A 22,400-nucleotide genomic window follows, 5' to 3' on the forward strand; every position below is an offset into this window, starting at 1 on the left:
CTTCTGTATAGCCCAAGTAAAAATACTAATAGTTTCTAGATTTCAGTGGGGAACTACAGTTATTAGGACCCATGGATATTGCTGCATTTCAAATACGGTACAATAATTACAAAATATAGACCATCTCTTTACAAATACAAATTATAGTATATTACAAGTCATGTACAGTAAATCTATAATTTTTAAACAAACTAGCGTATCTAAGTTTACCTGGTTGCGAGTGCAGTATTATTCCAGTTTACAGTTGCCCTTAGCCTGACAGTCAGAAATCCGACTGTCGGAGCGACGCTCTCCTGCCTGTAAACTGGCATCACGTCACAGAAAACCCTGCTTACAGGGTCCTGCTTCCGCTCCCAGGATGACGGCTGGTAGGCTGGTCCTGACGTACACACTGTATTTCAGAACAGCTGAACAGGAATCAGGAAGCAGTGTGTTTTTGGGGTGGGGAAGGGTTTAAAAATGGATATGCTGGGCCCAGTGAACGTCTGATATGCTAGACCGATGGCTGAGGTAATGACACAGGTGTGGTGATCGTCATCACCTTTAAACCTTTCCCACCCCATGCCTGCGGGCGGCAGGCGAACGCTCCAGACAAGCCAGCAGGGCTCGTCTGACCCTCCTCGCTGGTCCTCTCCAGGAGGGCTGGACCCGCCCTCGCCCACACAGCTGGGGCACGGCTGTCCCCTGCCAGGTTTATGGCTTCCTTGAGGCATGACATCACTTGTTACAAAATTCTAACTGCGAATAGGGACTCCGCGCTAGTGCCTAAATTTTCCTAACTACGAGGCACTTTTCCCCTGGCCCTCGGGCGCCCCACCTTGAGGCCAGAGCCTGTCAGCGGCCCCCTGCAGGGGCTACAGGGTGGTGATGCAAATCATCTCGTCTGCCAGGTCCTCCTCGTCCCTCCCGGGGTCCGGCTCCTCGTCACTGTAGCCAGGCCCAAAGTCCTGGAGCTCGTAGTCTTGCCGGTGTGAAACGGGGCCCACGTCTCCATTGGCCCGGGGATGCACGTTCCCGTTCAGCAGGTTGCTGGCCGCACTCTCCATCTCGTCGATGGTTAAGTCACAGGCATCGGCGATTTCGTGTTTTGTCGCCGACACGAACTTTGGGTCCCTCGCGTACCGTCCTAAGCCTTCGGATATCAGAACCTGTATAGAGAAGAGGGTCAGTGGCATAGATGCAGAATGACAGAAAGACCACCTCATGCACTGACTGCATGATATGCTTTTGGGACCCAGCCAGTCCCATCGGCAAGACCGCATCCAGGGTAACTAAGCCTGGAGGTAAATGGGAATCTAAAGGAGCTCAAACACTGCACGTGGCCCAACAAGACTGAAACCCACAGCGGACAAATGCTGCAGAATAAACAAGTCGTATTTGTGGGACTAACATACACAATCCTAGGTGCGGCCAGCAGGGGTGCTGTTTCTACGGTTTAGTAGCTAAGTCGTGTCCGAGTCTTGCGACCCCATGGACTGCAGCATGCCAGTCCCTGGTGGCTGGCGTGATGTTTTTATACTTGTGCTTTAAGTTCCATCCTTGCTGCCAAGAAGTGGGCGGTTGTCCACGTTCAGAAGAGGCATCCTGGCTCCGGAGCCCCCCCGCCCTCAGGACCACCTCCCCGGTTCCACCGTCCCTCCCGGGCAGACTTAGCGGCCACACTCACTGCCTCCACCAGGCTGTCCGCGCTCCTCTGCTTGTCGCTGTTCTTGTTGTGGAAGCTGCTGGGGACGGTCAGGCTGGCTGGTGTGAACGTCCGATAGGAGACGCTGGGCTCGTCCGTGTACCACGAGCTGCGGTGCAGGGACGGGAGGCTGCCGTTGACCTGGTCTGGGGCCTCTGGCCGCTCAACCTGGATCAGCGGGGTATAGCACGGCGTCCAGTCCCGATACGACGGCGTGGCCGGGGGCGTGGCCCACGACCGGGTGGAGTGGCTTGGCGAGTACTTCTGGGCTTTACTGGAATCTAGGCCGGCGACTGCCATGATCTGAGGAGACAGAGGAAGCGGGGTGAGGTCCTCAGGGGTCCCGGCCTTGGGTGCCCTCAGAACAGGCCAGGCTCAAGGCCCTGGTTTATAGGGGCTTCATAAGGATACAGCGCTCTGAGTAATTCACTGAACTGGCTATAAAAACTTGGCTGCCTAACAGACTGTGTTTGCTTTTGCCCCCAATCTATATCTCCTGATCCCCAGGTGGGAATCAGTTGCTCGTGAAATTGCTTAGAAGCATGAAGACGACACAAGTCGTGGAATACAAACATGCCACCTGGATGACTCTGGGTTTGAATAGGGAAGTGCCTTTAGGGCAAGCTGACGGCGCCCAGCGCTCAGAGAAATGGGTTGGTTCTCTCAGGCAACTCGTCTGCAGCCGGCACTCTGCTCAGAAGCACCGCCGGGTACAAGCCTGCTTCTTCCACCTACAGCGGTCCACGGCAGGCCTGCCCTGCATCCTCCTCTGCAAGGGGCACGGGACAGTGAGGCCAGGTCTGTGGCCAAGTCAGAAGCCGGGACCATCCAAGGGATGCACACACAAGCCTACGGGGACCTCCATGCCTACTTAGTGTGTGGTATGTGATGCCTGGGGCCTTCCCAGGGTTTGTCCTCCATCCACGACAGAGTAGGACACAGCAATTAATGTAAAAATGGTGAAAAGGGACAAGGTTGGCAGAAAGACCTGAAGAGAAACTCTGAAGCGGCAGCTAGTGTTTACGTGCTCAGGACACTGGGGTTGCGCCCCTGGAGCTGCCCGGGGGCCGCTCACCTGCTGCTGCATCAGGTGCAGAGGCAGGGCCGTGCGGGGCGGGAAGGCGGGCGACAGCGGGACCTCCTCCTGGCTGCTCTGCCGGCGCAGGCACTCGAAGTTGAAGGAAGACCTGCGGGGGGCTGAGACGTGAAGCACACGTGTGACTGTGGAACCAGCTGTCAGGCCCTGGGCTCTGGGCGTCCAGCAGCGGGGGCCCAGGAGGAAGCAAGCCAGGCACCCAGAGAAGAGCACTCGGCATGGTGGCAGGGGTGGGGGGTTGTCTCAGAACTTCAGGAAGAGAAAGCAGCCCGACTGAGGGGTGTTTCCAAAAAGAGACTTAATGTCTCGGCCCCGAAACATCTGTTCTCTCAGGAGGAGCCAGAGAGCCATGCTCTGACTCGAGGCCCCTGGCCCTGCATGCGGCAGGGACACAGCGTCTCAGGTCAAGTACATGACCGCATTGGAGAACCCACAGATGCCTGCCAACTGCCTGTTCTCTTCCTGAGCATCCCTGGGGCCGGAGTGTCCTGTGGCTGCTCCCAGGCTGTGGTCACCCTTCTGTCTGCTACCTGCCCGAACAGCTCAACCAGATTAACAGGCAGATCCCCTTGTGGGGCAAAGACCCAGCTTCCCGAGCCAGGAAGACAGAAGACACAGGAAAGGACACCTTGAACTGTAAAGAATGTGGCTAGTTGTCCTTAACAGACCACAAACAGGCTTCCCAGGTGGCGCAGTGGTAAAGAATCTGCCTGCCGATGCAGGAGACAGGAGACATGGGTTCAATCCCTGGGTCAGGAAGATCCCCTGGAGAAGGAAATGTGAACCCACTCCAGTATTCTTGCCTGGGAAATCCCATGGACAGAGGAGCCTGGTGGGCTATAGTCCATTGGGTCGCACAGAGTCAGACATGCCTGAGCACCTATGCATGTCCTGTTAACAGCCACTCCAAACAGAGGCTTCTAGACAGGCTGAGCGATGACAAGGTGATCCAGGCTCGAGGCCCCCCAGGGTGCCAGGCCCAGGCGATCAGTCTAAATTCTGGGCCCTGTGCACAGGCCAGAGGGCTCCCCGGGACACCTCTCCTTACCGGTGGCCTGCAAGGCAGCATTGAGTCACCTTGACATTTCTTTCTTGAACTCTGCTTTCTCAGCTCACAGGGCATTTATCCTACCCTAGCACAACCCCACACACCCCTGACTCTTACACTGGCAAAGTGCAGGGACCAGCCTGGGGAGCCCCTGCGGGCATCCTGAGAGGCACATGAAGCAGCAGAGCCCTCTTGGTGGAGGTTCAGCTCCAAAAGCTCATGGAAACCAGAGATAGCCCATGCCAGCCACTGCTCAACTGGGCGGGAGGCCCTACAGACAACCAACCTGTCTTGCAGGCCCACTGTACACCAGGCAGCCTGCTGGGCCTCCTGGTCTACCTGCTTCTGGGGAACATAGACACCTGCCATCTGCTCCAGATGGCCTTCCTCCCACATGCTGCCCGGGGCCAAACTCAAGTGTTCTAAGAGAAGGACAGGCTTCCCAGGTTAGCACCACCTCTAGCTTCCTCCTGGGTCAGGAGGAAGAAAGGAAAACTACCACCGCCACCATTCAGAAAGCACCTTTCAGTTTTGAAAAGGGATCCACCTACGCCTGTCATCTTATTTGCTCTGCACAACCAGCTCTAATGCAGACAGTGACCTCTCTGGAGCTGAGCACATAGGAGTTCCATTGGTCACCCTGCCAGAGATCTGAATACATGGGCAGGAGAACAAATACAATGCATTTCACCTATTCACAATTATAAATAAAGAGGGCAGCCAGCTGCCCACTCAGGGTCCTTGACTCACAGAGGCAGCACCTGTGAACAGTGGAGACAATCATGACCACCCAAGGGAGAAAAGGCAGTGACAGGAGGGCAGCGGCACTCATGGGGCCCGGGGCTCAGCCCACCTGCACAGGCGCCATCCAGGACTGACAGCCCAGCACTGCTCTGTTCAGCAGCTTGTGTTTGGGGCTATGAAATTCAATATTAACCATGGATATGGGTCTGACTGCACTTGCCCACAGGACGCTGACAGCTGGGGAGAGACGGGCCTGGGCACCACCTAGCTGAACTTGTTACTATGCATGTAGATGGCAGACTCAGAGCCAATGTGTCTCATTTATTTCTGGTGACTGATTAGAGTCCTACCCCAAAACACACCTCATTCCTCAGCAAAGCCAGAAGTGGATATCCCTTAACCATCAGCAAAATGTCCACGTGTCCAAAATCAAGCTGCCAGCCAGGAGATGGCAGGAGTCGCTGCTTCATCTCTTTTCCCAGCCCATGGTCCTCGGGGTAACCCAGCTCTCTTGGCAGTACTGGTGATGCCACGTGTACCCGAAAAGCAGCCGGCCCCTGCCCCTTCTCCGCAGGATGTGATTCTCCGGCCCTGGGATGGGAGTGCCTACCCTAGTGGCCACCACCAAGGCCCCAGCAGGGGCACTGGCAGACCAAGGCAAAGGTGGGGGAGAGGGGGGCAGTGAGGTGAGACAGGAGGAGGCATGGGCACCACAAACCCTCAGGCACTCCTCAGAGCCCTGGGCCTTGGTAAGAGGCTTGGGCTCAAGTCCACTCAGCTGGTGGGCCCATCCTCCACCCTCAGAGAGCCCGTGACCCCATCTGGGGAGTGAGCCTGTCGAAACCATGTGCAGGACTTGCCCACCCATCAGGGCAGACCCCAAGCTCAAAGGCAATGATGATGTGCCTAGAAAGCCCCTCCTCAAGTGCTACAAACTGTGAGACCATGGAGCCTACACTGCCTCCCCTGTTCTCAGCACCGGAGCGCTTCTAGCCCTACCACGTGGCACGTGGATGAGGAAGAAAAGAAAACCAACAGCCTCTCCACCCAGGGGCCTGGTGTTGAGGACTGAAGGCCCCTGACCATGTCTGGCCCACCCCCCCAGGCTGGGGCAGGTGGACAGACACACTACCCTCTGCGAGCCTGGATCCCAAACAAAAAATCTGGCCTCACATGTAGGGGTGGGAGGTAGTAGGCGTCGCCTCGGAGACCTCCGGGAATCGTAGCCAACGGGCGAGTCGTCGTCCTCTGAGAAGCTTTGGGGGTGATGGTAGCCTCGAGGCCGCTCAAAGTCCAAGCTGCTGCCCAGGTACCAGTTATAGTAGCCGCAGCCGTAGCTTTGCCTGGTGGCCGAGAAGGCCAGGAGAGAGAGCAGGGGCACATGAGAGCCCAGTTAACAAGACCACATCCACAGTCTGCTCCCACCTCCTTGGCACAGCAGGACTAGCTAAGAACGCAGCCCTCGGCTCCACAGAAGATTCTAGAAGGAAGACAAGGGCTGCTACAAACACTTCGGAGGGCAGGACTGTGAGGAGCAAGGCGCGTGCTTTCCCTCCCTGGGCGGCCTCAGTCCCGGCTCAGATGTGGACTGTGGGTGCCTTGCAGGCTGGGCTAGCCCCACTTTCTCCCAGAAAACCCTCTCCCGAGGGGCTATCCGTGGCTAGGTGGTGGCGGCAGGATGGCACCTGGGACAAGAAAATGCATGAAACACAGTCCCCACTCTCAGGGAGCAGAGCCAATACCCCATGCACGCAGAATTCTAATGCAGGCTGGAGAAGGTTAGCGCTGGAAGACAGGGCTTGGGGTGGGCCATGAGCTCTACGGGTGGGGGTCCTTTCAGTTCCAGTCGAGGGAGGGAGGAGCAGGCCCTTGCAGGGGGTGGGGTCAGGCCAGCAGAGGTGGGGAAGAGGATCCAAGGCATGGTGCTCTGAGCCACGGCCCTGAAGAAGGAAACTGAGAATGCGGTTGGCTCAGAATCAGTGGTTCCCGAAGTCAGGCAACCTGAGGCCCACGGGAGGACAGGGTGGAGAGTGGAGGGAGGGGGGTTCTGACTGTGGCCAGCCTGGAGCGTGAGGCTGGCATCTAACACCATCTCAGAGGTCAGAAGGGGCCTCACTGCACAAACACGTCCACTTGGATGGGCCCCATTCCCGGTGAGATGCAGTCCACGGGGAAGAGGTGCAGGCCTCTGTGCCCTGTACCACCTGCTATCCATACATGTCCTACAGCAAATGTCCACTTTACCCCACCCATGCCTTCTCCAGGACAGAAGCCCAGGAGGCTCATCTGCTGAGTGATGCCCCTCTGACCTCTCGTCCCCTCATCTCCAGGAGAGACCTCCTTGATGGGAGCGAGAAGCAGGAGCTGTTCGTGAAACCCAGCCCAAGCTCTGGGCCGATGAGTCCCAGCCTTCAGGCCTGAAGGAATGGCCCCCACTCCACCACTCGCCGGCCTGGGGACCATGCCCCTGCTGCCAGGACAGTCCCCGGGCGATGGAGCCCTCACCTGCTCCCGGTGGGCGAGCTGTCATCCTCATAGTACTCCTCGCTGCTGAAATACTCCTGCTCCCCTGGGCAGTGGGGGTCCCTGAAGTAGCCGTGTATCTCCGGGTCCTCCCGGCAAATCGTCGGGAACTGCTCGTCTCCTGAGTCAGACCTGCAGTGGGGAGAGAGGGGCTGAGCGGCCGGGCGGGTGGTGGCAGCTCCTCTGGCCGTGCCTCGAGGTGGCCAGAGCATCTCTGCCCGCGGAGTGCTCCTGCCTCGGCGGGGATGGACTCTGCTGCTGCCTCTGGCAGTGGTGGTGGGCGTGTGTGTGTGTGCGTGCGTGCGGCTAGGTGTGCACACGCCTGTGTGGAGGGGTGTGTGTGTGTGTGTGTTGTAGGTGGGGGTGTGGGGGGAGTGTGTATAGAGTGTGTGTGTATGGGGTATGGGGGGTGTATGTGTGGGGGGAACTGTGTGGCTGTGTGTGGTGTGTGTGTGTGTGTGTGTGTATACACGTATATACCAGGGAGGGGTTTCTCTCTCGGCGCCTTGATGATTCTAGCACCAAACCACTACCCTCAGAGGCCTGCCTGGGAACCGAGAGAGTAGATGTAGTTTGGGCAAGGAACAAGAGAACAGACCTGGAGACCTGGAGCAATGGGCTCCCAGGCCGCCTGCTTGGGTCCCTGGGAGGCACAGGCACCAGGCCCAGGGTGATTTCAGAGCTTGGAGCCCCTGACCCAGCAAGGCTGACAGGAGCTTTGTATACTGTGTCCCGGGGAAAGAGACTCTCCTGGACAACACTCGTTGCATTTTCCAAAGACGGCCCTGCCCCAGGACTGTCATGTGATGGGGCATGAAACCCAGAGGTCCTGGCCTCAGCCCTCAGCACAGGCAACCAGTGCTGTGCTGTCACTGCTCTCCAAACAGAAGACTCTGGGTCCCCCAAGCTCTTCACTCTCTCCCACCCTCCTCCAGCCCCACTGACTGCCCCCTTGATGATCACTAAACCCAGAGGTCATCGTCCCCACCCCCAACACAATGACCATCCTACCCACAAGTCCACTGGGCTCAACATGCAGGGAGCAGGGCCCTCTGCACGTAGGGAGATAAGGAAGGCCCTGCTCTTCAGGAGGTGAGGGGTCACGCTTTCACAAAGCCCCCACAAAAGGCTCAACCCCACAGAGCAGAACGACTGCCCAGCTCCACAGGTCTGCTGCTGCCCCAGCACTGCGCTGAGGCCTGTGGGGCTACAGCTGTGGGCACGTGGCATGGGAATGTGGGCCCCTGGATGGTAACGCAGTCTCTGCAGATACGGATCTGAAAGCTCTGCATCCACAGCCCCGGGCCATACCAGCCTACACTACGCGAGCTGGCTCCCAGGGCACAGTCACCTCCCAGCACTGGAGAGGCCCTCTGGTCCCACCGGGAACACACAGTATTTAATACATCAACATAGGCAACAAGCACATACCTAATGTAAGTTTCATAATAGCGGGTTCTATCCAGGAAAGGCATAACGTGGGAGGGAGGGAGAAAATAAAAGTTAAAATATTTCCAGCAAACTTTACACAAAGGATATATCAAGTTACTCCCCAGAGCCAGACTCAGCAAACCGTGGTTCCCAGGCCGAATATAGGCCGTCATCTGTTTCTGTATGACCCACAAGCTAGACTTTTTAAAGGACTGGCGTGCTGCAGTCCATGGGGGTGCAGAGTCAGACACGACCGAGCGACTGAACTGAACTGAAAGGACCGAAACAAAATCAAAGGAAGAAAAGTCATTTGTTGCATGTGTCTGTATGAAGCTGGCATTTTACTGTCCACAAAGAAAGCTTTATCAGGACGCAGCTGCACACGTGTCTCTGTACTATCCACGGCAGCTTTCTTGCTACAACAGCACAGGTGAGTAGTCACAGTAGAGACTGCGTGTGCTCCAACTCTAAAACGTTTACGCTCTGGCCCATTACAGAGCAAGTTTGCCAATCCCTGTCCCTGAGTCTGTGGGACAGTTGGGGAAGGTCGAGTTTGCAATGCTGTGTTAAGGGGCAGGCTGCAAGCTGGCCTGTGGCCCTTTATCCTTTGGGACCATCACGTGGCGAGTGCCTGAAGAAGCTAGGACCTGAGGGCACTCACAGGTGCTCATGGAAGCGCCCACAGGGAATCTCCCGCCTCTGCTGGAGATGGAGTGGGCAAGACCCGCCTGGGGCCGACACTACGTTACCAAGCGCAAACCCGTTTGAAATGTTACCTTTTAATACTGCACCTTCTGTGAGGCTCACGGCCATGCTTGTGGAAGGAATGATGCCCGTTTTCAGACACAAGCTCAAGGTTCCCAATGCTGGGCCGCTTTCCAGGGGCAGCTTTGCACATATTGGCATTATTGAGATTGGCATTTGTTGAGCTGGGAACTTGCTTTCCTATGGAATTATGGTTATGATGGTTATGACACACCGAATTTCCTGCTGGAGGAAACAGCGGTTTCTCAGTATCACTTGCAGGTGGAATTGAAGGCCTTTGGACATGCAGGGGACGGTGGGTGGTATTGGTCTGCTGAAGGGAATCTCTCCTATCACTATTAACATGATTGACATGGTTTCCAAGCAGGGCACCATTTCTCTGCAAAATAATGGGAGACAACACCAGGTAATTTAACAAATATTTGATGCAGGCTAGCTATGTTAGGTCATATTTTTTTTTTTTCTACACGAAAAACAAATTCTAGGTAAGCTCCGTAGGATCCCTGGGAAACAATCTGAGTGTCTCAGTGATCGGGGTGCCTGTGTGTAGCTGCTGGTCCCCCTGAAATGAGGAAGGTTACCGATTCCTGAGCTGGGGAGCAAGCACGTGGCTCTCACTCGAGGGGCTCTTCCAGTTGCTCCGAGGTAAGCGGACTTTCGCCCAGCAGGGCTGTCGGTGGCCCCAGCAGCTGAGGCCAGGCCGCAGGCATGTCTCTGGGCCAGGGGCTAGGAAGCAGAGGGCCAGCTGGCAGACCAAAGAGCCAGCCCGGTGGGGAGAGAGCAGGTAGGGAGGGCTGGCAGCTGCTAGAAGGACCCAGGATGCTCGTCCACAGCCAGTGGTTGTGGCCAAGCTCCTCCAAAGTGGCCAGTGTGCGGCAGAGGAGCAAGCTCAGAGGAGGAGGCCTGGCCCTGGAAAGGGTGCTGGGGGATGGGGAGCGTCTGCTGCGGGGGGTGAAGGCAGGGCCCATAAGCCCCTTAGGCCTGGGGGCTGCTGTGCGTCCTCCAGGCTCTCTTGCAGATCGTTAACTGCCCCAACTGGACTCCTGCCCTGCTATTTCCAAGTGGCCAGTGTGTAGCTAGGCGTGGAATAATTACTTTGAACACATCTTCTTCATCTTCTCGTTTTGTTTCCTCTGGATCATCATCTTGCAAATCACATGATATAGCACGCCGGATTTCTGGCCCAATGTCATGCAGTGTCCTTAATCCCGCCTAGATCAATGAGAACGGCAAAACCAGTTAGATGACACGGGTGGCCGGGGCGGGGGAGAGGGCGGGGGGCAGCCTGGGTCCTGGCTGTGCTCCTGCCTGAGTCAGTTGTGGGAAAGGAAGGTTTCTCCTGAGGACAGTCCAGGGGACTGACCACTTGTCTGAATGCTCCTGATGGTGTCCCTGTGGGCTCAGGGATATAGGGTATGGTCGGGAGTTCAAGATGGCCCAGGCTGGGGTGCTTGAGGCCAGTAACCTTCTTTCCAAACACCTCCACTCGCAGGAAACAGGCCCTGGTTACCAGTACTAGGGTCTGCCATGGCCAAGAACCCAGGCCCAGGTCTAAATGACAGTCCATGGAAGCATGGTGGCAGAGCGCCACCTCCCAGACCTCAGGTGGGGCGAGGGGCACAGCCTGGCTGCTCTCCAGTGCAGGTGGGCAAGGGCTCATTGACCGTGTTCCGGATGAGGGAGTTGAGTGCAGGGGCCAGAGGGCAAGCAAACCAAGCAGCCGTCCAGGCCAGTGGTTCTGCTTCAAAGCCATGGGAGTGAGGGAGTGACACAACACACCCGCAGCCACAGCACACTCAGGACCACAGCACAGTGGACAGACACGCACGGACCTGGGCCACGTGCAGGGCCGGCTTCCGTGGCCCTGTGGGCACCATGGCCTGCAGCCTATGCTCAGGCTGAGAATGGCCAATGCTTGGGTCATCCTCTTGAAGACCACAAGACACTGAAAGGGGCTCCAGCCTCTGGAGGTGGTCTAATACCAACCAGGTGAGCCCTTCAGGCCCCTCACAGACATCCTGCATTTCCCCAGGGCCCTTGCTACCAGCCTGCCTCACCCTGGGCCCCAGGTTCCCTCGGGACAGGGCCTGGGAAAGGCCTCCCATTGTACCTAACTGTGTTAGGGAAACATTTAAGATGCTTACAGACTATCTGTGGGCAAGGGGTAGCTCTTGGCTCCAAGAAAATTATGTTTTCACCAAAGACTTGGAGAAAACCGGCAAGCTTAATAGGGACAGTACAGTTACTCAATCCTTCGCCACAAAAACACTGGCATCTCAGAGAGGCATTTCCTCCCCACCCCAGGTCTAAGGTCACCCGTCCTGTATCCAGGCAGCACCCCTTAAGGTGCTGGCAGTCTGTCTGCACCTCAGTGACCGCTAAAGGTGTAAAGGACGTCCGGGGTCTGGCTGTGCGGGTCTCCATCTGCAGCTAATACTTCCCAATGTGAGGGCAGTGTGCAGAGAAGGGGGCCCTGCCCTGCCCTTCTTCCGCACACCCTGGCAGTGGGTGGGTGTAGGACATAGACAAAGCGTCAGGACCACAACTGAGACACGCCTGGTAGTGGAGCGGGTGGGGTGGGGGTCAGAGAGGATGGTGGCCGCAGTCTTGCCAGATGCAGCAGGGCTGAGCCCCTCGTGTGGGAATGCTCAGATGGGCCTCCTGCAGATGCCAGTGGTGGGGGGCGGGGGGATGTTCATTTAGAACAGAAAGGTGCATGAAACCGCCCAAGAGGCTCCCGTGAAAATGGCCTTGTTCATAGCAGCCCTCGGCCTAGGAGAGGATCTTTTCAAAGATGGTGCACCAACCAGGCTGGGTCTGGTTTGAACCATTCTTTCAACATAGGAGCAGCAGACTTTTCCATTTTATGACCTGTGGGGGTGAAACTGTGGCCTGGAGTCAAATCTTTAAGGTTCCCAGCTAGGAATGCTGTGGTCTCACAGGAGAATGACACAGGTGTTGCAGGTCCAAACCCAGAACACTCCGTGGTGTGGTAAGACTGCCCCTCGCTCACCTGTCCCTCTGATCACAGGCACAAGACACACACTCACACGTGCCCACAGGTACACATACAGGCACACACGTGCACACATGCATATACACTCTCCCAGGACCCAAGCTTCCAGCACATCTGAGCCTGGGAAACCATTTTTCTTAGAGGCACACCCATACCACTCTCAGGGGGGCATCAAGAAGGCAACTCTAATGCCAAGTGGGTGAAAGCTCTTTCACAACAGAGCTGCAGGCCTGGGCAGCAAGGGCGAGCCCAGCGGTACTGAACAGCCTGCAAGTCAGCCAGGCAGTGTTCTCTAGGGCACGCTTATCAAGGGATGATACATTAAACCAGGGTTTCACCATCTGATTCTGGATCACTGGGAAGAAAAAGCTGTTACCCGCTCTGAGGCTCCCAAATAAGATGCCAGGTTTGAGACACCCACTGCCATTGCACAAAACACACACAGGTGACAAGGCACCGACTACACATCAGGTAAATTAGGTACCGTAATCCACATCCCAAGGCACTGTGGGCTGGGGACACTCTGTTTAAATAACAGCAGAGAGTCCTAATCACTGTCATTCAACTGACTGGACTAGGTCTGATTAGAAGAAATAGAAAACTATTTATTTGGATAATTTTTAACATCATCCTCTGTTGATGGTTTGACATTTCACTGAAATACACATATGACATAATTGCATAATAAAAACAAAAACTATCTCCAGCATGTCTTCAATGGTACACAGGATTAGGAGAGAGCAGTAAACAGACACAGGACAGAGATTTGTTTCCAACAGAAATCATGGAGAAAATTGAAAGGTGGCCCAGGAGGCCACTTCCAAAGACAAATAAAGACAACATGTTTATTAAAGAGACGTCAAAGGAGGAGAGAACGCAGCACTCTTCCCAGACAGGAAAGCAGAGGCTCAGAAATCACGGTTATAGTTCGCTTGCTCCACGGAGGAAGAAACACACCTTCTAAGAGTCAGGGATTGACTTCATTCTTTCACAGGGGGTCTAAGGAAGGACAGGTGGGGAGTGGGGTGGGAGGGGAGGGGACACAGAGCAGGGAGGGTATCTGCCAGGGTTTGGAATGAGGGAAACACATGTTCCCAAACTTGAAGCGAAGCTTAAGCACAGCACCCTGAATTTATTACATATCACAAAACATGATAATGAAAAAATTTCTAGCACACATATCAAGCTAAAAGGTAGCTTAGGCTGCTCCAAAAATTCCATAGGCACAAGTTCCAATTCCGAAAGTGCAGAAATCTATCTTAAACCCTTGATAACGTTTCTCCCCCCCCCCCACAGCCCTTAAAAAAAGAACATTTTTTCCCTTGAAATAAAACACTTTACAATCAGGAAAATTAACTATTCTTTCATATGTCATGTTTGTGTCTACCTCTATCAGCAAAATACTATTTTAATTTGAAATGTGGCCATTAGCATTTAAACCAACACAAAGCCATATAAAGTCATTCCAGTAACATCACAGAATTATGGTTTTGAATAAACACAGAATTGCTGCTATAAAATAGAAACATTATTGATTTAAGATGTCCAATCATATAAAATATTAAACAGAATCAAGCCTAGTTTCTGGTTGATTTTTAAATCCTAGATGTTCTCATATTTTTTTTTAAAAACAAAGAAATGTTGGCATTTTGCCTGTAGACTGCTGCTTTCAATGTTAGACACCATTTAATTGGAATTTTATAGATATTTACTCTAATGAATAAGTCTAAAAAAACACCCCCAAACTATAAAATCTATTTCTGAAGCAATTACATTATGTTATGGTGTTCTAACCTCAAATAGGAACATTCACATACCTTCTTTTCTCTCACCCTCTTTCAGGGGTAAGTTTTTCCTACCTGGTGCATTAGAAAAGCTCTCACTGCTCGCCTCCCTAAGCTAGCGTCATCACACACACCGGTGGTCTGCCAGCTCTCAGCACATAGAAACGCCCAAACCACCCCCTGAACCTACACTGTAACAGTGCAGATAAGAGATGTGGGTCTCCAGGTGGGACTGAGCCAGCCCATTCATCCTCGGGTGTGAGTGCCAGGCTTCCAGGCTTCAGCCCAAGAGCCCTTGCTGGGCAGAGCAGAGCCTGGTCTCTATCACAGGCAGGTCTCGCTCAGCCAGGGCTGGCCCTGCTCGGCCATCTCCTTCAAGGCGAGTTCTGGTTAACCCTTTAGCCGGATTCTTCCCCTCCCCAATCAGAAGGGATCATTTTAGACTAGCTCCCTCAACAGAAAAGAACTGGAGATTCAATTCTCTCAGAACACACCTGCTCATCCAAAAGCCGTCCTCAGCCTCCCCCGCATGTCCACATGCACACTCATCACACACAGGCACACCCCTTCTTTTGTCATCGCTCTCCGCCTCTGAGTGTGGCCTTTGCGTCCATTATCAACATTATGAACAGCCCTCGAGTTATATATAAACATCAGGGGCTAGCATCATGAGCCCAGCACCCCCGTGAGTCATGCACAGTGATTCCAACCCTCACTGCAAAGTCAGCCATACAGCTACCGTGTAAGTTACCCTCAGGGGGGACACTGCGCCGAATGCAGCAAGTCTGTTACCTTCACTTCAAAACATAAAGGAAACTTTAAATAAATTGCCTAAAGTGACCTATCACATTTCCCTGCAAACAATCTGACAGAGCTCTCTGTTTTAGTTCCACCTTGCTTCTTGGTTGTAGTTTTAACACCAGAAATGGGGAAATGCTTGCCAGTTTCCTGAAAACAGAGAGTTTTACTTAAAATGGGGGCTTAGCAGAAGTCACCAGTCACGACTCCTATTCTGCTAGAATCTTTGCTGAGTGCTATCACACTCTTTATCCCACCACATCCTGGGAGGAAGGGTGTGGGTGGGGGGCCAGGATTATTCCCATGTGGTTAAGTGACCTGCCCACCCTCGTCAAGGCTCAACTAGCAGTCCTGATGCTCAAGCCTCCAGCGACACCATGCCAACCCCACGGTATTGGGTCTATGAAGAAGAATGCTGGAATCAAGCCACGATCACGCGCTCACTCACGACTGTGATCACACACGACTGTGGCTGCCGCCCAATCATGGTGTGACCCTTCTTCCCACTAACCCAGCTGCGCTCTTGTATTACAGCTATGACAGACGATCACTCGGTACCATGAAAACTATCCTCACTACACATTCTCATCTCCGCCATGCCACCCTCAGGAGCTGAGATCCTTACAATCACTTCGCTCTCACACACGAATTCAGGCCACCATTCTTCCAGAACAGCACGCATGTAGGGTATGACTCTTAGTCTGAACGCGGCTGGGACTGGGCACGGGCCTGGAAGGCAGGGAACGGTTCAGGGTAGGGCGAGATTATAAAAAGGCTCCAGCACCCTTTTCCTTTAGGGGGGTGGGCTCAGTCCCCTAGAGCAGCAGTTCTCAAAGTGCAGCCCAAGGACCCTAGGGCCCCTGAGACCCCTGCAGGAGGTCACTGTGATTTGCATGATAAGACAAGGATGCTTGTACGCCCTCATCCTCTCCCAGAAGCACACTGGGGTGTTCCAAAAGGCTGCTTGACCCCTGGGGATCTCATCTCTCCAGCATCTTTGTGCTTGCATATTCTGGGTTTTAAAAATCTGTTTAAATTCCTAATGTAGTAAATACTGATAGATAAGGGTCCTCAGTACTTCTTAAGAGCATAAAAGGTTCCTGAGACCAAAACATTTGAGAACTTGCAGCTAACCCACCCACGGACAGGCCACAGCATCTCTTCCTTGGGTGCTGGGCTCCTCCCCATCCAGAACTCCTGTGAATCTTCAGGGTCTTTCTCTATACTTTCGGAAGAAATGCCCCCTCATGGCTTCTCTGAGTGAGCCTTTGGCATGGTTGGCCTTCACTGTGCCTTACAATGACCTATCCTCCCATTACCCCAAACAGCCCCCTCTCTGAGGGCTACGGTGTGCCATGGACAACGAATTAGCACAGCGTGTTAGGTAGTTCCCACCCATGGATGACTGAATTGTGACACGTTTGCGCTAAAGAGGGCTACGAGCTGGGTGTTATTCAACAACATGCCCCGATTTAAAAAAAAAAAAAAAATCACACCTTTTGCAATTACGTAATGTAATTTTCCTTATTTTCAGTAATTCTATCATCTCAAAGACTCGTGAAAATAAGAACCACTGTTCTCAGAGAGGAAAGATTCTACTTTTAAGAGCAGACAACTGAGTGCCCAATAACCCTGCGGATCCACTGAAGATTTAATTAGGTCACATCATAGAGTAAGTTATTTAAGAGCCCGAGGTCCAATCCTACACCTGCTGTCCTACGATGGACTCTGGCCTGTGTCGTGTCTTCCATCCAGGAGCTTAGTTAAGAGTTTAGCACCATGGATTCTGGTGTCGGGCACCGAGTTTGCTGCGAGAGGCTGTCAGTCTCACACACTCCACTTGACTCGTCTCTCACAACTTTTCTACATCCAAACCTTAGCAGAAGCTAAGATTTTAGGGAAAAGGAGAGAGGTGTCTGCAGCTTGACTGTCGCCCAGGCTTCAGGGAAGCCTCGTTTGGAGCTGAGGCGGGAGGCGGCCCCTGCGATTCCTGACTGTCCTTAACCAACTGGCCTCAGCTACCAGCCACCACCGGGCCCACGTGGGGCAAGATTCTTGCATTTCCCTAAGTCCGACCTAGAAAGTTACCGTGTTCCAGTTTTTACTCATGTGGAAGGACCGTGGAGATACGTGTGTGGAGACACCAGCCTCAGGAATCGCTTAGGGCTCTTCTGTGGAGGCTCTGGTGTACAGACTCAGATTTAGAAGACAGGTGGTCACTTGAGGCCTCTGACATGGGGTGACACAATTGGGCGTGGGGGGTGAGCAAGTACATCCTTTCAGTGCTTAATAAACTTGACATCAGAGTAGGTGGGGGACAGAGGGGTCATTTGTGATGGTGGACACACTTCTCAGGTGCCCACAGGGCTGCTTCTTTTTCAGTTATGACACACCAAATACTTAATAACTGGTACATCCTGGGCACTACCCAGCCAGAGTGGAGGTGGGCCTTCAGACCAAACCTCCGCAAGCCCCAGAGGTCCCCACTAAGGCAGGCATTAGCCCTTCAGTGACTGACTCACAGAGGGGTTTGGAGTGGGCCTGGGGTGCCAGCAGGAGGTGAGGAGACTCAAGGTACCGGGGGCCACCACTGTCAGCATCCAGATGTACCTCAGCATCCTCACAGGGGTCACCCCCATGCCACGTCACCGCCCACAGTGCTGTGTCAGAAAGGCAGCCCTTTTCTCCCGTCCCATGGACTCTGCTGTGAGGAAAACCCACCTCGAGCTCCTAGACGTCCAACAGTCTGTGCATGTCGAAGCAGAATCAGGGGCCAGGGCTGCTTCCCCAGTGGGACAAAGGTCAGAGCACAGAAGACAACACTGGAGCAGACCTCACGGCTGGGAGGGGCTGAGTCACGCACAGGACAGGCCCGGGGGACTTCTGCTCGCACCGCTCTTCCCCGTGGTGATATGGCTCCAGGAGCCGGGCTTCCCCACGCACCGGGGCTCCACGCCCCACACACACGCACACACACACCTCCAATCTGCACAGACTGTGGCTTGTAACCCTTCTCTTCTCTAGACTCTTCAGGAACCTCGGGGTCTTACACTAAGGTTACTTTTGAATGCTGACTCCAAAACTCAGATTGACTCCTCTGGGCGTCTTGGGCTCAGGGTCAGGTGTACTGACCCCTCAACCACTGCTTGGAGTTGGCTGAGAATTTCAGATGGGGCCCCCTCGCAAAGCAACTTCTTGGGCAAAAATATACCCTTTGTGAGATGTGAGAAAACAACAACCTGAGTTACTTCTGTTTATATCTTTACACGTTTCCTAGATATCTCAAAAAGGGGGGAATTCTCTTTCTCGATGGATCACTACAAATACAGAACAGAACAAAAGATCAAAGAAAAACAAGAGTTTCTTAAAGTTCTGGTAGTAAACAGGCATATGATATTATTATTGTTGTAGTCTTAATAATAAGCAATTATACGTTCAAAGTGCTTTACAATCACTTAGCTATTCCTCACAACAGCCCTGTGAGGTAGGTCGACATTATTACCCCCATTTTACAGATGGGGAAACTGAGGCACAGAGAGGTTAAGTGTCTTGCCCAAGGTCACGCAGCAAGTGAACGCTGGCACTGGGACTAGAACCCAGGTCCCCTGACTCCCAGTGTCCTTGAAACTGGACCACACTGCTTCCAAAGAGGCATCCCCGGACTGGCTTTGAATTAGAGACGGACAATGTCGGATGAGGTTGGGGTGTGGTGGTGTTTCCCGCGGACGCGTTAAGATGGAACCTGAGGTGTCACCTGGGTTGGTCTGGGCATGCAGGTGTGTGTGTCAGTGTAAATGGGGGTGTCTGCGCTTCCTGTCCTGCCCCCGTCTCCCTGCACTGTGCACACGTCACTGCAGAGAGCTGAGTGGGATGGTCAGGATGGCCTGGCATATATAAAAAGAACTCTGTCTGCCCAGCGCCGAGGGGCCTGCCAGTCTTTGGTAGTTCGGGCAAACTAGGGATGCAGGACTTTGGAATGGAGTCAGCTGCCCACCTTAGGCAGGTCTGCTTAATCGTTTTTATTAATCTTTTTTTTTTTTTACTGGCCAGCATCAGGAAGTTGTGTTCATTTCATTTCTCTTGGGGCGGCTGCCCCCTCCTTCACTCTCTCTCACTCTTTCCCTTTCTCTGAGTCTCTGCTCGCAAGGGAAAACTGTTAAGCCCCGCTCGTTCCCTTCCACGAGAAGGAGCCACGTGAGCAGCATCCACGACAGGAGGCCACGGCCCCGCAGTTGAGCCACGGCCCCGCTTCCACCTTCCGGAAGAGTGCTTTGCTTGGAAGGGATCTCTCTGGGGCCTTGGGTTTGCTTTTTCCTGCATTTCTCCCGAAATGCTGTTTCAGTAGAAATAAGCCCACTTGAGACTTTTCCCTTTCAAGGCCTTAGCCACAAACGCCTTCCGACTAACGAGCTTGGTGCTGTAGCTCAGGCAGAAAATTCTAAAGCATCCGTTCAAGCATCTGAAACAAATGAATCAGCCAGTGAAATCTTATCTGTTAGCATCTGTTCTTCTCTTAGATTAAAAAAGAAAAAAAAATAGCCTTTTTATGGCTTTAGATGGAATCATGCTTTAAAAAAAGTACAAAAAACCTTGCTAAGTTTTGAGACTAACACGACAGTTGTGAGATACGTGACAGGTCCGTGTCTGTGGAGTACCCCGATTTCCCTCTGGCTTATGCCTGAGTCCCTCCAAGGAGGCCGTGTGAGGGAGTCATTGGATCCGATCCACCACCCACCTTTCCCCTGGGCCACCTACACCACCACCTGCCAGCTGGGGCTCAGGCTTTCACGTGAGAAAACCTGTCTAATTCTTTACAAGCCTTAAACCTAACTTTGAAACAGGTAAGAAAAAAAAAATATACAGCCCTCTCAAATCTTCCTGTCATGAAGATGGGCAGGCTCCCATTTTGGCTGAGCGGGAAACAGTCTCCCCCTCAGACTCTACCAGAGTGTCTCTGGCATAAAGGAAATCCTTGGACATTGAAAGAAAAAGAAATGAACAAAACTCTCCCCACTCTGGGACCTGTTCTCTTTTTCGATCCATGAGATACTGGGCTAATGCGTGTCTGGATCTTGCGGTCCTCATCTGGAAAGCCTGACGGGGCAGACTGTCTGCTGGGGAGGGGACAGAGTTTCCACGGCTGTGGACTTGTGTTCATTTAGTTGCTTGATCCAGGTGGAAATCTGCAGGTCACTGGGATGCAGCAACAATGGATGAAGAGCAAAGGCTGAGTTAAACTAAAGTGAATATGGCACGTAGGGGATGAGGGAGGAAAAAGAAAAAGCCTGACGCAGCTTCCCTCTGATCCCCTCTGGAGAGGGGTGGGAGAGAAGGCTGGCTTTACTGATGAAGATGGATGGACAGATGGAAACTGCACACTCATTCAGACCACAGAGGCCAGAGGACACCGGGTGCCGAGCTCCTGCCCACACGGGATCCAGGAGCGCCTCAAGTCACCCCCCCTTCATGGAGAAGGGGCCCTGCAGTTGGTCTGAACAGAGGGAGACCAGATGGAGCCCACGGGGCTGATAACCAGAGTGCAGCCGTGTGCCCGCCAAAGCCGCGTCACTGTGGGGGCAAAGAACGTGGGCCAGCTCTGACCCTGCTCAGACGGATGCACCCTGCGCGGCACAAGCAGCACTGGCCTACGTCCATCTCGGGCGCTCACCCAAGGCTTGTGCTCCTCTTTTCATTAGCAGTTGAGCTGCTGGTCTACTGGCACCCCGACACAGGGAGGACCACCTCATCCCACTTGTTAATAGGCCACGCCCACTGTGAGGAGCTCCTCTGAGGACCTGTGTTCCTGTCCTAGTGACACGGCTCACTCATTTCTCCTCCCGCTGCCATCTGACCCTGTTTCCCTAACGTCACATCTGCTCGTATTATTTCCTCAATTCAGAAAGGAAGTGCTTCGTCTTGCTAGTTAAGTGCAGAGTGACAGGACACATTTAAAGCCCTTCCTACAGCACAGGACCAAAAATGTAATGAGAACTATCCTTCACGGAGGCAAAATTTTTCTGTTTCCAATGCCTGCTGCAGAATCAAGTGCATTTTCCAGAGTATCTGTCAAGATTATGAAGACAACTTAATTTACTAGGCTGGGTACACAACATAAAGCATAGTCACAGCCTCAACTCCCAATGGAACCATGTGGAAATGTGCTGATGTTGGTACCTAACTGGAAATATTTTAATTTCACCAAGGAAATAAAACTTTCTACAAACAACAAAACGAAAAATGTCCAGGAGAAAAACATGACTGTGGGACAACGCAATAGTCTTTTAAGCCATGACGCATATGTGCAGCTTCAGCATCATTGGAACCTTTGACTTAAAGACTCAGTGAAACCCACCCCACTACGTGGTTATTAATTATATAGGCATGTGTTGTCATTCAGGTCTTAAAACATCCAAACACTATATCCAACCTCCAGAGCGAGCACTGAAGCCTTCTAACTAGGAAGCCTTGGGGACTCAGCAAAGGTATAACCCTGTCTTCAAGTGGTCATTGTACCTGCCTTCCATGGAAAAGGGAAATCTCTTCAGCACAGCACTACCTTGGTTATTTATGATACATGATGACACAGCCATCCACGGAAGAGTATGTTTCCCCCTCCAGAAAAGTCAAGCCCCACCACACCCACCAACTAGAATCTGAGAACAGCAAGTGGTTTCCTGTAAGGGGGTGGGCACCACGACACCCTGGAATCTGGGCTGCTTTAGGGAGAAGCGTGCAGAAATGTGATCATCACTCCCTGCCTTTGTACCCAATTTGGCCACACCACCCTCTAGAACACATGGACCAGACCTGTTCAAGTTTGCAAATGCGTCTTTTCAGTTGACTGGCCTCTCTAAGGCTACGTGTGAGCTGTGCTCAGGAGAAGGGTTGTCATTTTTGCAAACTGGACAGGTCAGAGGTGACAGTGTTATTGAAATTCCACAATCTGGGGCAACAGTCAGCTATTTGCGCCTCAGATTCACTAAGCTTCCTTTAGCAGATGTTCTTTGATAGATTCAGCATCCATCTTTCCCCACTGTCCTACAGCTGTCTGGGCAAAGCCCAGGTCATATCATGAATCCACAGGTCACTGTCACACAAGGTCATTTCCTAATCCACCGGGTGCACATACCTCACATTCCTCCCTTCATTCATCATCATTCACATTCATTCTCTCTCAGCAAGATCACAGACAAGCCTTCATTTTGGTAATTACCATCACTGAGAACACAAAACGATGCTGGGCATTTTCCCCGGAAAAAATGCAGAAGACTATTTCACATTGAACCTTACCCATACCAACAAGACCCAGTTTAAGACACACATGGTAAGAGGGACATAAAAGGCAAACATTCTGTGTCAAGCTACTCGGAGAGCAGAGATGACAGGGTGCGCGATTCATTTGCAGAGTTGTTTCTGACAGCTTGCCAACCTCTGTAGTTCCCTTTTTGTAGTCTCAGCATCTTTGCCTCACTCCTCCACCTGCTTTCTCCATCACTGCAACCACAGACTGC

General features: G+C 53.1%; 1 protein-coding gene across 5 annotated transcripts in view; it reads right to left on the bottom strand.

The window, feature by feature from the left end:
- Positions 1-127: 127 nt before the first annotated feature.
- The window catches only part of CACNA1D (calcium voltage-gated channel subunit alpha1 D), a 346,003-nt gene continuing 323,730 nt past the window's right edge, over positions 128-22,400 (bottom strand). For all 5 annotated transcript variants that reach the window (XM_070359809.1, XM_070359808.1, XM_070359810.1 and 2 more), the window contains 7 exons: positions 10,387-10,503; positions 9,303-9,670; positions 7,078-7,227; positions 5,746-5,915; positions 2,760-2,881; positions 1,667-1,987; positions 128-1,148 (listed from right to left, as the gene is read on the bottom strand). In XM_070359809.1, the coding sequence (XP_070215910.1) occupies positions 855-1,148; positions 1,667-1,987; positions 2,760-2,881; positions 5,746-5,915; positions 7,078-7,227; positions 9,303-9,670; positions 10,387-10,503 (1,542 nt within the window). In that variant the 3' untranslated portion in view covers positions 128-854. The remainder of the gene's footprint in view (positions 1,149-1,666; positions 1,988-2,759; positions 2,882-5,745; positions 5,916-7,077; positions 7,228-9,302; positions 9,671-10,386; positions 10,504-22,400) is intronic.

This window comes from Bos mutus, chromosome 22 (assembly GCF_027580195.1).
Source record: "Bos mutus isolate GX-2022 chromosome 22, NWIPB_WYAK_1.1, whole genome shotgun sequence".
In the NCBI taxonomy this organism is placed as follows: domain Eukaryota; kingdom Metazoa; phylum Chordata; class Mammalia; order Artiodactyla; family Bovidae; genus Bos; species Bos mutus.